At 41.2% G+C, this 13994-nt stretch overlaps 1 protein-coding gene across 1 annotated transcript; it reads left to right on the top strand.

The window, feature by feature from the left end:
* Nucleotides 1-7008: 7008 nt before the first annotated feature.
* LOC121858440 lies at nucleotides 7009-12021 on the top strand. Its single transcript, XM_042354882.1, has 6 exons — nucleotides 7009-7100; nucleotides 8305-8362; nucleotides 8720-8849; nucleotides 9890-10088; nucleotides 10324-10432; nucleotides 11258-12021. Exons 1-6 carry the CDS (start codon nucleotides 7095-7097, stop codon nucleotides 11560-11562), a joined length of 807 nt encoding a protein of 268 aa, XP_042210816.1. The 5' UTR covers nucleotides 7009-7094; the 3' UTR covers nucleotides 11563-12021.
* The last annotated feature ends 1973 nt before the right edge of the window (nucleotides 12022-13994 follow it).

Raw genomic sequence — 13994 nt, 5'->3', positions numbered from 1 at the left:
ACATGTCATTCTCTAGTCGATGGTAACTCGCTGGCAGCACCCTCGTATCTATACGTGCCAAGGCTGTGTTGATTGCACCAGTTACTAATCGACCTCTGACTGGCGCACGTGATGTTTTGTTACGTTGGTTAGAAGATAAAAAAAATATTAAATTTTAAATGAATTTTTTTGTTTTATATTGCATATATTATTATGTGGTAATACACATAAAAGCAATTTCAAAGAGATTATAACATACAGATAGTTTGCTACTGAGTTATGTAGACTTTTGTATGAGTTATCTGTTCTTTATATGCACTCTGTTAGGATCACTTGTAAGTGTAGAACAAACTCAACATGATAGAATTTGGTTAACATGTGAAAAGATCTTTATATATCACCAAACTACTCTGTCTGTCTGTCCATCTCTCTCGTTCTCATGCCAGCACCTATAGTAAACACCTGATATATGGATCACCAACTTTGTGGACCACTAATGAATTAATCAACGTCATAAACATCATTTAGAGGACCGCTTGTGTGAATTAGATTTTAATTAAATGTTACCCTGGAGCCTTGACGTGTTTTCTCTGGCTACATCTATCAGTCCTTCCCCCCATCATCTAAGGGGTGTGTGTGTGTCCAAGCGAGTACTCCTCATCTAATGAATTTCTTATACTAATATTCCTCGTATTCGTGGTGCTTCATATTATACGTCCGTTGTTGTAGTGATGAGGGGGCAAGTAGCACTAGCCAGCCAATAGCCGTGAATACTAGTGACCACACTTCCCAGTAGAGCCACGTCTTCACGCTAGGCTATTCTGGTCAAGTCGATATACTTCGGTATGAACCACTTACAGTATTGTGTACTGACACCTGGCGGTCGATGGTAGTAAATAGTTTTTTGTTATTATTATTATTTAGCAACCACGACCATCAACACTTTTATTATCACAAAAATTTCATTCATCACCTAACCTAACCTAACCCATTCCAGGCAGCGTTAAGGTATTTACTATTTAATCAGATGAAATATGCTGGGGATGCCTGCTCTTCACGTGATCCTGAGTTTCGGTTTTTATTTGACTAATATTCTTCGATCTTTCTTGTGTCTTCGTTACTACTCGTCTGGTTTTGTGCTTATCCTCGTCTGAAGATTATTTTCCATTCTCTCTTTCTCTCGGTCTTTCTTTTTGTCTGTCCTTTCTCTTTCTCTTTCTCTCTCCCCGTGCGTATAATGGAGGTTCCAACGCCTGCTCCCAGTATAAGTATTTGGTCAATTCTCTGGATTCCGATAGCCTTTAATAGTAGTAGTCGATATCTCCACAGTCTCATTCACGACCACACCCCTCCCTCTGTGACCACCACCACGACCACACCCCTCCCTCTGTGACCACCACCACGACCACACCCCTCCCTCTGTGACCACCACCACCACCACCACGACCACACCCCTCCCTCTGTGACCACCACCACGACCACCCCTCCCTCTGTGAAACCACCACCACGACCACACCCCTCCCTCTGTGACCACCACCACGACCACACCCCTCCCTCTGTGACCACCACCACTACAAGCACCAACACTTAGCTCACCATTACCAAACACCAATACTTCGCTCACCACCATCGTCACTACCACCACTACTACCTCATATCGAAAACAGATTAAAAGAAGACGAATTCATTAGCACACTACTTCACTTCCTCTCAGTAGCGATAAACACGACCAACTGTAGCCTTCATTCCCATACGGCATTTTCACCCATTCTCAACGCTCTCTAACACGTCGTAGAATGAGCTGAGTGACCCTCGTGAGCCTTCTAGACGTTGTTAAAAGTCTCGGTCATTGCCCCGACGGATAAGTCAGGTTGATTACTTATGCATGTTGCTCCTGCGGGGTTTGGTATGCAGAGGGTGGGAGGGGGAGGAGGAGACGGGGGCAAGGACCATCTGGGTTTAATGATTTATAATAACAAGAGGGTAAGCAAGCAATGGGAAGGGAGGAGGTGTTGCTTGGACTACTAGAGAGCTACCTTTATAACTTCTCTATACATCTGTCAGTGTTAGGAACTACAAATACATCGGCAAAGAAAACAAACAGTCATATTTACTGAGGATATACCAACAGTTTTCTACAGCAGAGGCAGGCAGGCAGGTAGGCAAGGAGACCCACCCATGCTTGTAAGTATCTGTCACTCTGTCATTGCTCGAGTCAGTAAACACCAAGTCAAGGGGGTACAGGACGGGGACAAGTGGTACTGGAGACACATCTAAACTACACTACATCAGTCAGTAAACATAAACATGATAACACTACACCAAACCTCTCCACTTTCCACGACGGTATTGTTATCATTCTATGTGTAAATATGTCACTCAGTTTACACACAATAGAGATAACACTGATGAAACAAAGATAACAGTTCATAAAGCTTGATTTAGAAAGGTTAGATTAAATAAGTGATCCATTATAGTGTTAGAAAATTTGAATGGAAGGTAAAATTAAGGTTAGAATGGACGAGAGACTATGTTGTGATCTTGTTCTTGTAATTGAAGTAATTATGAGTTTGTGTACCTGGGTATTTTGTTTTATACAGTATTTGATGCACACTTGTCAGTATTCGGCATGTATAAAGTACTTTAAGATTATTTCATGTATTTTTTATATATATTTTTTGCATTAACGATTGTTTTTATTTATTTATTTATTTTCTGCTTCGACGTAATGCAGCGTTATAAAAAGCAACGTTATTGGATATAAATCAATCAATATAACCCTGAAGTAGATGCTAGATATAACTTAGTGTTCAGGGAATTTTGTCCGCAGCTACACATTCACATAAACATTGGACTCTCATACCGGGAGAAGAACTTATGTAAAAAAACACCCAATAATCTGTTTTCACTCACCAGATTTATCAGATTTTCATAATGCTAAACTTCTTTTTGTTTAAATTAATAATCTGTTGTTTTTCTCCAACTGCTAGTCTCTCTCTCTCTCTCTCTCCTTTTCATTCTCTCTCTCTCTCTCTCTCTCTCCTTTTCATTCTCTCAATCTATCTTGCACTCCCACACTGTTTCTCGTACCCTCTTCTGTGTGTGTGTGTGTGTGTGTGTATGGCTCTCTATGTCTGTTTGTCTCTCTGTCTGTCTCACTCTCTGTCTCCCCATCTGTCTCTCTGTGGGCCCCTTCTCTGTCTTTCTCTAGCCCCCCTCTCTGTCTGTCCGTCTCTCTTTTCACCCACCAGCTACACACCTACTGCTGCCCCTGCTGTTGTGTAAGCCAACAGGGTCACTACACCACACTATTATCAAGGAGACCATCTTCAGGTTGGTTGACAATGGAACACTTTGATTAATCACTTTGTTGCAGGTGAGTTTTTCATAGTCAGGGATACTGCTCTTGTGTATATGTGGGTGAGGAAGGAAAGAAAGGAGAGAAGAGAGAGGGGAGGAAAGTGAGAAAGACGTAAGAAAGGGGTAAGAAGGGAAAATAAAGGAAGAGGAAGGGAGAGAAAGAGTACAGAAGACACATACTAACTCCTCGATTGGACAAAAAAAAAAAGAAGAAAAAGATGAACAGTCAGTGCCATTCACCCTCCTTCTGTATTAGGCATCTGGGTGCGTCTCTGATACCCACTAACATCAACACCACACGGCACCACCACCACCACCACCTGGGCAGTCTGTGACATCCCTCGTTCATCAGGGCTGTAGTGGGGGTCAACCTCCGAGGACACCCTAAGTGGGATGTCCCCTTGACTACCAAAAAAAATACCCAACCTCTTTCCCTCCCCCCCCTCTCTCTCTCTCCCTCCCCTTTCCCCCTTTCCTTCCCTCCCCCCTCCTTTCCTCCCCCCCTTTCTCCTTCCCTCTTACTTGCTTCCCATTCTTTACTTACTCTTGTTGCTATACCACACTCCCCTCCCCAACACGTCCTCCCCATCTTCACCCCTTCCCCAACACCCCAATCCAGCCTCTATCCCTTCCCCCAGCACCTCCACACTAACTCCACCTCCTCCCCAACACCCCCCACCTCTCCCCAACACAGGCGAGGGAGCTGCTGAGAGAATTACTCCCTTACCTTAGTTTTCTAGGTATGAACCGCTCTGCTCACCGCGTCTAGTCTGTAAATAGAAACATCAATATAATTTAATGGACCGTAACCTGATTACTCGCTCGATTCTTAGTCAATTTCATTCATAACTCAAACATCTCTCTCTCTCTCTCTCTCTCTCTCTCTCTCTCTCTGTCTGTCTGTCTGTCTCTCTCTCTCTCTAAGTTATCATAGCTGTTTCGTTTACTCGTTTGTATCAATTTTGTTTTATCTGTTGTCTATATAGTAAATATCTTTTTATCCTATGTGTCTGTCTCCTTGTGTCTCCGTGTGGTCATGTACGTATCTCCTATAGCCTTGTATGTCCTCCACGTGTCTCCGTGTGTATGCGTCAGGACCCGAGGTGCAGTCTCAGCGCCACACCCTTCAGTATAACTTGGCACTTGTCCTGTGTAAATTGTAATCAGTGAGGATTTGTTGGCCCGACGGAGGAGGAGGAGGAGGAGGAAGAAGAGGAGGAGGAGGAAGAAGAGGAGGAGGGGAAGAGGAGGAAGAGGAGGAGGAGGAAGAAGAGGACTTATTGTACACGTCAATGACTCTTATTCCTACCTGCTGAAGCTGGAACGTAAATTAATGGTTCACTTAAGCTGAGGAACGAGTCTGGAGGCAAAAAGGAGCATTGACAGTACAGTGAGCAATGATGTCGTAACAAGATACTATTTTCCTAACACCCAGTGAGAGAGAGAGAGAGAGAGAGAGAGAGAGAGAGAGAGAGAGAGAGAGAGAGAGACGAGTTCTTACTCTAGTCAATACCCTCCATCTATCCTCTTGTGGCGAGTGGTCCTAAACGTTGTGTCATCCAGAAATCATCTAATTCCTCTGAAGTAAACCTTCCTTAACCCAACCCTGAAATACGATATATCGAAACAATTAAAAAAAATACTGGGACAAGAATACATAATTTATTTCCTTAATGTCAACAGAGGATTAAAAACAAGTAAGATTATTAAGGGGACGTCTGTAAGCTACCTTGACTTCACCTAGAGGAGACTTAAAGCGAGGCTGTGTTCTCAGACTACACCATACTTGCGTAAAAAATGGGTGTTGGTGTTTTTCTTTTTTGAGGATCTACAAATGTTTAATCTTAGTTCTCTAGTATGAGTCAAAGTGAGAATTTTCCTACAAATTCTTCCGTCGGTGACACCATTTATGTTCACGTTCATGGCGGCGGCGGCAAAAAAATGATCGTCGCAGTGGGTTATAAATTATTGTTGTATCTCAAGAGACTGTGGCGGATCTACAAGAGCTAGCTGTGATATAAAGATTCATAATTCTAAATCTAACAGCTCACATATGCCGGTAATTTATTTATCCAGGATTTAGAAAGAGCTCAGAGTATTATTGGTAATGTTTAGGAAGGCTTAAGGGGTTGGGGGGAGGCTGTTAAAAGAGTCAACAGAAGAGGTCATCATCCCGAAGATCCTGAATATATTTACTTTCGGGTGTTTTATCGGGAGACTCGAGCAGATGGTCTCATGGTTCTGACACTGTGATGATAAATATTTATAATTTACGACAAAGATAAAAGCAAATCCTGTCTCTTTGTCTCATTACCTGTCTACGCATCCCTTGCTTCACTTCTTTTCCTCTCTATATGTTCCCCACGGGTATATTAGTCAATGATTTGTTCCTCTAGCTCATCTCCCATATGCCTAGCTGATATGTTCACAAAGTTTATCCAAAAACAGCATCAGTCACATCTGCGAGCAAAGTATGATGACGTCCCCTGTATTGGTCGACGGTCTGGGTGTCTCGCTTGACTTGACCAAGACTAAGGTAATGTTGATTTACTGGGTGTGACCAAAACAACACACCACAGTTCCTTATCCTCTCTCTGTGTGACGTGTTTGTCTCTTTACACACACTGGGGGTAAATATTCCTTCTAAATTAACATACCAAATATGAATAAAATACCCCAAAATATATCAACACATGCCTCTAAGTAATATTAATGTCTCAGGTAATAGGTACAGTCAGGTGTGCCAGTCAGGGTGAAGATTAAATCTGCCGAAAATATACTTGATATCGTAGTCAAGTTTGGCGCTAAAACCCTCAGCTTAGGGTCGCCGCCTTGGACTGCAGTGTCGGAGAGGATATTTTATAGCAGTAATAAATGAGATGCTTAGTCATGTTTTATAGGTTACTTATAAATATATGTTATAGTAAGTGATTATATTCATATATTATAAGTGATTATATGCATGTGTTATAGGGAAGATGTTAGGTTTTGTGGTTCTGAGTGATTTTAAGGCTCTGTAGAATTATTTGTGTGTGTGTGTGTAGCAGATGATCGACCAAGTAACAGTGACGAAAGGACATGACTCCACCACACCTAAATGGACAACTATGTAAATCCCTTAAACTGAAATGTCCTGGGATTCCTACGTTAATTTTACCTTAATATGGATTCGAAGAAGAAAATTATATAACAACGATAGAGTCTCAGTATGATCTTGAATTTACTTAACGTCCTGCTTATTACAATACATTTTACGTCTTATCTTCCATTACTCTTCGGAGGCCGGCGTAGAACAGGTTTATTTAACAATTTCCAACAACAAATATGTTGTGTTGCGAAAAGTAACCAGCAAGTTGATAGGTGGAGAGGCTACAGTCATACACCACTTCGACCAATGGGACGCTTCCAAAGAGGTACCCTGTCCTTTGCGGATCCTCTGAGGATAGTTCATCAGCCCGAGTTTCCACTAACTATTATATTTCGGGATATCTACCTGTGTCACCTGTACTACGGCTAAATAATTAAACCGAGTAAAAGAGTGAAGAAGAGGCAGCTTGAGGCATAAAGAGATAATGACAAGGTGTAAAGTGATGACCGTCTGGAGGTGTTGCCCAGAGCGAAAGATTTAGGGTTTAACTGGACCACACAGGATCCTGACTTACGCCCCACCTGGAGGTATAAAAACCCAGGGAAGGACACAGGTATCGCTCCATTAACTCTCTAGCTGTCATCGAGGCTGGACTTTGGCTGTTACGATGAAGGTAAGTTAGGGCAACACAGAGTATGGGAACATCTCCATTAGGAAGGTGGACACGGAATCAAGATCTGAGCTATTATGTTGTGCCAACTTAATCGGTGTAGTGATGTTGTGGGTAAAGATGAGAGTGTGGGTACAGGGGAGAGTGTGGGTACAGGGGAGAGTGTGGGTACAGGGGAGAGTGTGGGTACAGTGGAGAGTGTGGGTACAGGGGAGAGTGTGGGCACAGGGGAGAGTGTGGGTACAGTGGAGAGTGTGGGTACAGTGGAGAGTGTGGGTACAGTGGAGAGTGTGGGTACAGTGGAGAGTGTAGGTACAGGGGAGAGTGTGGGTACAGAGGAGAGTATGCAGGGTACAGGGAAAATACAGAGTATGACACTGTAATCTGCCAACATTGCCTTACTTGGCGGGAAAAGTAGGAAAGGAGAGGGTGGCAATGATGAACGATAACAATAATACCTTTACATACAATTAAAGGCGTAATGCGACTCTTCCATCTAATACAACGAAAACTCGGAACTCAGTACAGCTAAAATCCATTAACCCAAAGAATAAAACTACAGAGGTCATGTGAATGTGACAACGCAAAAGTGTAGCGCGTGGTTACTTAAGTGTGAGGAAGTGGCGGCGATGTACAGACTGTGGGTGTGACCAGCGTGCCCGCCCCTGGGATTATAGCATTACGGCTGCCACCTCCCTCTCTTACCCCCACGTGATCGACCACACACACACACACACACACACACACACACACACTCAAGGGATCAGAGGCAAACCAAACACATGCAAAGCGACTCAGATTTGAGAAAAAAACAATTACTCAAATATTAAAATTACTGTACAGTAGTTCCGATTAATAATTTAAACTAACAACATATGTGGTATTTTACACATAGCACAAGGGGGCATATACATAACATAGTATAATTTCTTAATATTTTGTTGTCTTGTTGTTTTGAAATGTTGTGTTTTTTGGTACGTGGAGTATGTTTATTCGTCCAACCCAGACCAATGGCGGGACTTATAGATAGAAAGGTAGACTGACGTTGAGCTTAATACTGTTACTTGTACATAGTGATGTGAAGCTGATAGGTAGGTATAAAAGTGATAATTAATGAGGCACCAGAGGGAAGGTCTAACAGGTGCGTCTCATGAACCTGTGGTAGAAATATTTAAAAAAAGTCATTAAATTTATCGTTGTCTTGCAGATGTTATGGTCACCTCTGCCAGTTCTCCTCTCCATCACTGTTTGCTTCGCTCAAATCCGTATGTATTCCAAGTATTTTTTTTAGCCTTTAGATACGATAATTCATATTCAAGTCCAAAAGACAATAGTGTAAGTAAAATAAATAGTTAATGGGTGATTCAGGGATATGTTGATTAATGAACTCTAGGGAAGAATATTGTCCTGTTTGGCATTTGTTAAGCTATACTTGGACAGCTGTATGTTGTAGCCGAGGTAGAGTATAAATCCTACAACTGGAAATAGAAATTAAAGCCATTCATCTCATTTATTTCACATAGATAACCCTTATATTATCTCTGTCACGTCTTTTGCCTCAAACTCCATCGATTAAAGGACCATTATTAATCTACTTGTCTCTTAACCTCCCCCCAACACAGCAGGTCCACCAGGTCCCCCCGCCCCGCCCCAGCAACCCCCGCCTGCCACTTCTGATGGTTTCTCTGGCTACCTGAAGCAGTGTGCCCCAGGTGATTTAATACCTGGACCCACCTGTACGTCGTTTCTTAAGTGAGTCATGACATACGCTTGGATTAATAGATATACTTGCATGTTTAATACAACTATCAGTACACACGTGTCTGTGTATGTGTGCCATAACATGAAGTTTCCATTAGACATCATCATCATAAGAGATAGTTTTAATTTTCTTCCCTCGGTATGGCCAACTCTAGTGGGTGGTCATTAGATAAATATCATATATACACGTTACCCTTATAAATATGTTCGTTTTCTATGTCAGCCGCCTGTCCTAAAGGTATAACTATAAAATTCTTACGTATTCGGTAAATATCTACAGTATATACAAGTTCACAGTAGTTCACAGTGGAGTAGTGAAGGAGGTTTCAGGGGTATTACTCCCTGAGCGTTAGGTTCGGGGGAAGGGAGGCATTAACAACCAGTTTATCCAGAATTTTGTTGTTCCTGTACGACCTTGGCTCTTTAAACTGTTTCATATGCTTAGCACCGAACGTACTGCACCGCCATTATGAGCGTAATTATTATCTTACTTATACGTTTAAAGACATTATGCCCGAGGGATTTCATGACCACTATGATCTCTTTCATCCATAAACCTCACCATCTTGTTTCGAGTCAATTGAGATTTTGTTAAGGCAGAGTACCACACTGTTTGAAGAGGAATAATCTAAGTAACTTGTATGATAGGTCGAGACAGGGTCATTCGTGCCTCATGTTACGGAAATTGTTTCTTTATTGCTAGTACTGATGTTTTTTATTACAGCATATTATTACAGGTGGTTCTCCTGATAAGCAAAATTCAAGAGCTAACCCTGAGCTGGCCACGCTCTCTAAACTTACAGTTATGTAATTTAGTCCTAAGTTCCTTATATTGTAAAAAAAACAAACAACAACATCACATTCAACTTAAGAATTATAAATATATAACGTTTACCCATAACTTATTATTGTTTATTGCTTTATAACCTTAATTCTTTTAATTTATCTCGTCTCGAATTTGAATGAGGAGTCGATTACAGAAAACGATTTACTCTTAAGGTATAACTCAGTAAATTCTTCTCCTCGTTTAGGTGTATAGGAAGTCGAACTCAAGCTACAAGAAGAGTCAAATATGAATGTGCTCCTGGGACGATTTTTAACCAGGAAGTCAGCACCTGCGTCCACGGCGATGCATCGCAGTGTGTAATTAGTGCAGGGCCAGACACCTCGGCGCCCTGGCCTCCTGAGTCTGTTGGTCCACCCTCTCCTGCCTCCTGTCCTGCATATGAGGTACTCGTATACTAGTGATAAAATTTACTCTGTTCAACATATCGTTTAATGTCATAATATTATCAGACTAACCTAAATTACGCTGGGTTAAGATGGGTTGGGTTGTATTCTAGAGATTCTCCTCGGTATATATGTTTTTCTACTCACTGACGTTCTTTAAATAATTGTTCATTCATTTAGGGCCATTATCATTCGATCTTAACTATGCAGCCCTTACCTACTTCCTCCACCACAGCTCGACCCAACCAGCGTGTATGACTGCCTGGAGCCCGGCACCTTCCCGTCCTACCGTGACTGTGTTGGCTTTTACAAGTGTATCGTCACCATGGGCTGCACCATCAAAGGTACGACACTCACCTGGTTGGGATATATATATAATTTATCACTTGAGTTTGTTTTCTATATCAAGCCAAGACGTATCATTGAATTAAGACAGTAGTAATACGGGTTAGGTGTATGTAAGGCTGTTTATTTTATAGAATTATATTAACATGGTAGTGAGCAACTTAAAGAAAATAATATTAATAATAGTACTATGAAGGTAAACAAAAACAAATCCCAATGACCCAATGGCACCACTTCACCCCTGTGACCGACTGAGTTGAATCAAGCGACTGGGCGACTGGAGTGTGGAAACGACTAATGGGTAAGGTGGCGTTCTGGCCTGAGGTGGGTTTGGTTTGTGTTTTCACCGCAGGGGGAACTATTTATGTCGCTTGCTCAACTACCTCTGGTGGTGGTTAGTAATAGTTAACAGTTACAGTAACAGTTGTAAAGGTGTAAACAGGTTTGATTGGATGGATGGCCGACCATATAGCTGATCTCGTCTACTCACTTGACAGTAGTATTCCTGTTGTAAGCTTCATATGTATAACTGAGTCTCCATGTGTGAGTTATTCTAATAAGTATGTTTGTTTACTGTACAACTTCTAATGTGGATATTTACTACAATTCTTTTTTTCAGTGTTGGTTTAATTTTTCTGTCCATGTTGGCTGTATGACATTGATGTACAGTATATTATACAACTTGTGTATTTTCCTAATATCTGTGTTAAGGGATTACTTTCTTGATGGTATACACATGTTAGTTACTGCATCTGATATTTGCTTTAGATACAGTTATTTCTGAATGAACTCTCTGAATCTGAATACGTGTTCACCACCTTCAGGATTCCATTACCACTGCCCGCGCCATTTCCTCTTCGATGTCAACACTAAACGGTGTCAGGCGGAGTCGGTGGTGGGCGTGTGTGACAAGGCAGCTGATCCTGGTGTACAGACGCACGAGATACAACCTGTCGTTGAAATCAAGCAGGAGCTCCTCGACGACTTCTTTGCAGCGAGCGCCTACTGGGACTTTATGCCCTTCCTGCCTGACGAACCGCAGAAGATCGTGCCCTTCGACCTCAGGCTTCTCCCGAGGAGTGGAGGGAGGCGTCTCCATGCCTACAAAATAACGCCGTCGGACTTGTAGTTTTAAAGGAACTACAGCCGTCGCACACAATGACGTGAGAGAAATACACAAATAACAATACTGTTTGCTGGGTTAGAAGCTACACTGCTCAGATGTCAACTGTTGCTATTCTTGGTCTAGGTGGTAGCGCCCTCGTTTGCCATCTGAGAGGCTTGGGCTCGAATCTTGCAGGAACAGTATAATTGTTTGCACACCTATCCCTTATAATCACCAAGGGCTACCTACCTAAGAGGGAGAAATAAGATTCCTGTCATAATAAGTCGGACACAAGACTTTTATTATTCTTAGTCTGAGAGAAAGTAATTCTTATTTTCTCTCATATAAATTTGTAATTATTATTATTATGTTCATGAGTTGTTAATATGATCACCAACACAAGAGCTGTAGTGAAGATTTTACGTGAGTGTTTGTACATATAGTTTTGTTCTTTGACCAGATAAATTAAACACGTTGTCTGTATTTGTGAAAATTTTATTAATATTAATACATTAATGTCCTCAGACAGTGAAATATATATATATATATATATATATATATATATATATATATATATATATATATATATATATATATATATATATATATATATATATATATATATATATATATATATATATATATATATATATATATATATATAGAATAAATAGAAAATAAATAACACAGAAACAGGCGACAAATGAAAAAATTTTGGCACATAAATTCTGTAAAACTCAGATGTTCTTGTTGACTATGTTGTTTACCTTAAGAGAGACTAACCCTCATATGACCAATAAAACTAACAATGATTTGTTACTACAAGAAACACAAAGTCAGTCAAGAATATCCCAGCTGTAATGCCTTTACAGAGATAATGCAGTGGTTTGCTCGCAATGCCCGATGTCTTACCATCATAACTGAGCAAATGAGTACAGTAAGAGTAACACGTAGAGATAATGAGCGAGAAATGCGGTAAATAATAATATAACAGACTGTGCGACAACAACAACTTGGTGAGATGTGTGTAAAGTGTTTGTCTTCGGTGAAATAAAGAAATATTATTTTCCATCTTGGAGAACGTGAACATTTCTTTGACTTGTATCAACTTCCGTGAACTGAAGCAGCCTGGCTAGAAGAGCTCACCGGGTAACTGAGCGAAGAACACACATCAACACTCACAGGTACAGACGTGGGTCTAAACCATGGCTTAGGTTACAACACATCAGGACCTAAAGAAATACACCACAATATCTCCAGTTTGCTTTAAAATCTATATAAATATCAGCGTGAGTGTATTTTTCTTAAGCATTAACAAGCTGAGAAGGCAGTCCGTCGACAAGGTTGCTGGTGTTGAGGCGAACGTTACCTGGCAAATCTGTTTTTAAGCAACAGTGTATACAAAACAGTTGATTGCCGATACTTTCTGTTTCTGACGGAGAATATAGACATCTGACAACTTATTTTTGAATGGACGAGTATTTTGTAGTAATGACTCTATAATTGCTTACTAATGTGAATCAAAACAACGTGAACCAGTCAGGTACGAATGTCTGACCTCCGTGCCAGAGATAAGGGCTTTGCTAGATAGTTCTAGAGCGAAAGTTTCTATTCACAAAATGTCTGAATATAAAACAACCCCACGTGATCACCGTCATCATCAAGGCACTGAGGCCACTGTCTTCAGGAATCGACCATTCCAGTTACCTACTATTGTGACTATTTTGTCTATAACTCACGAATATCTAAAACTATTTCCTCTCTCTTCTTTGCGTTCCACATCACATCAAGAAACCTAATCTGAGCTTAGGAGCAACAGTCGAAAACACTCGTCAGTCGACCGGCAACAAGACCTACAGTCAGAATGGCCACACACGGTCACAGTAGCCTACATAAACCACAAGTGGGCTGCTCTCACTGCAGCTCCTGGTACTCAGTGCATCACAAGAGGAAGATCATGTTCCCTCAGGGGTGTTACAACGAGGCGAGGGTCTTCCTCAGGTGGCGATGAGCTTAGAAATCCCTGTCGAAAAACCACGAGAGATCCGATTTGGAGAGTTGAATGACGCCCGCGAGACGTAAGTGGGCCGCTTGTAGCTTCTTCATACATGGTGGAAGGCTATCTTCTTTTGCGCACCTGTGATGCTCCAAGGAGTAGTTGTAGCCCGTGGGACACTTGTAGAGCAGACCTTGAGAGTGAGAGACATTACGGGAGTTAGAATTAAGAAACTGATAACAAAAACATGACAGCTGAAACAAATGACAAGACAAGAATACAGAAAACTGACAATAAGAGGAACATTGTCTTAAAACTGATCAAGAAAAGAGAAGCAGTCGACAGGGATAACATTATACATTAAACAGACTATGAGTAACCCACAATTAAGATGGAATATAAAGTGAACACAAAGTTATAACAGGGTCAACTTGAGATAACTGGGATTAATCTAACCGCT

The sequence above is a fragment of the Homarus americanus genome, unplaced genomic scaffold (assembly GCF_018991925.1).
Source record: "Homarus americanus isolate GMGI-L3 unplaced genomic scaffold, GMGI_Hamer_2.0 scaffold57980, whole genome shotgun sequence".
Lineage (NCBI taxonomy): Eukaryota > Metazoa > Arthropoda > Malacostraca > Decapoda > Nephropidae > Homarus > Homarus americanus.
The sequence above is the reverse complement of the archived record's forward strand: the minus strand, read 5'-3'. Positions and strand labels throughout refer to the sequence as shown.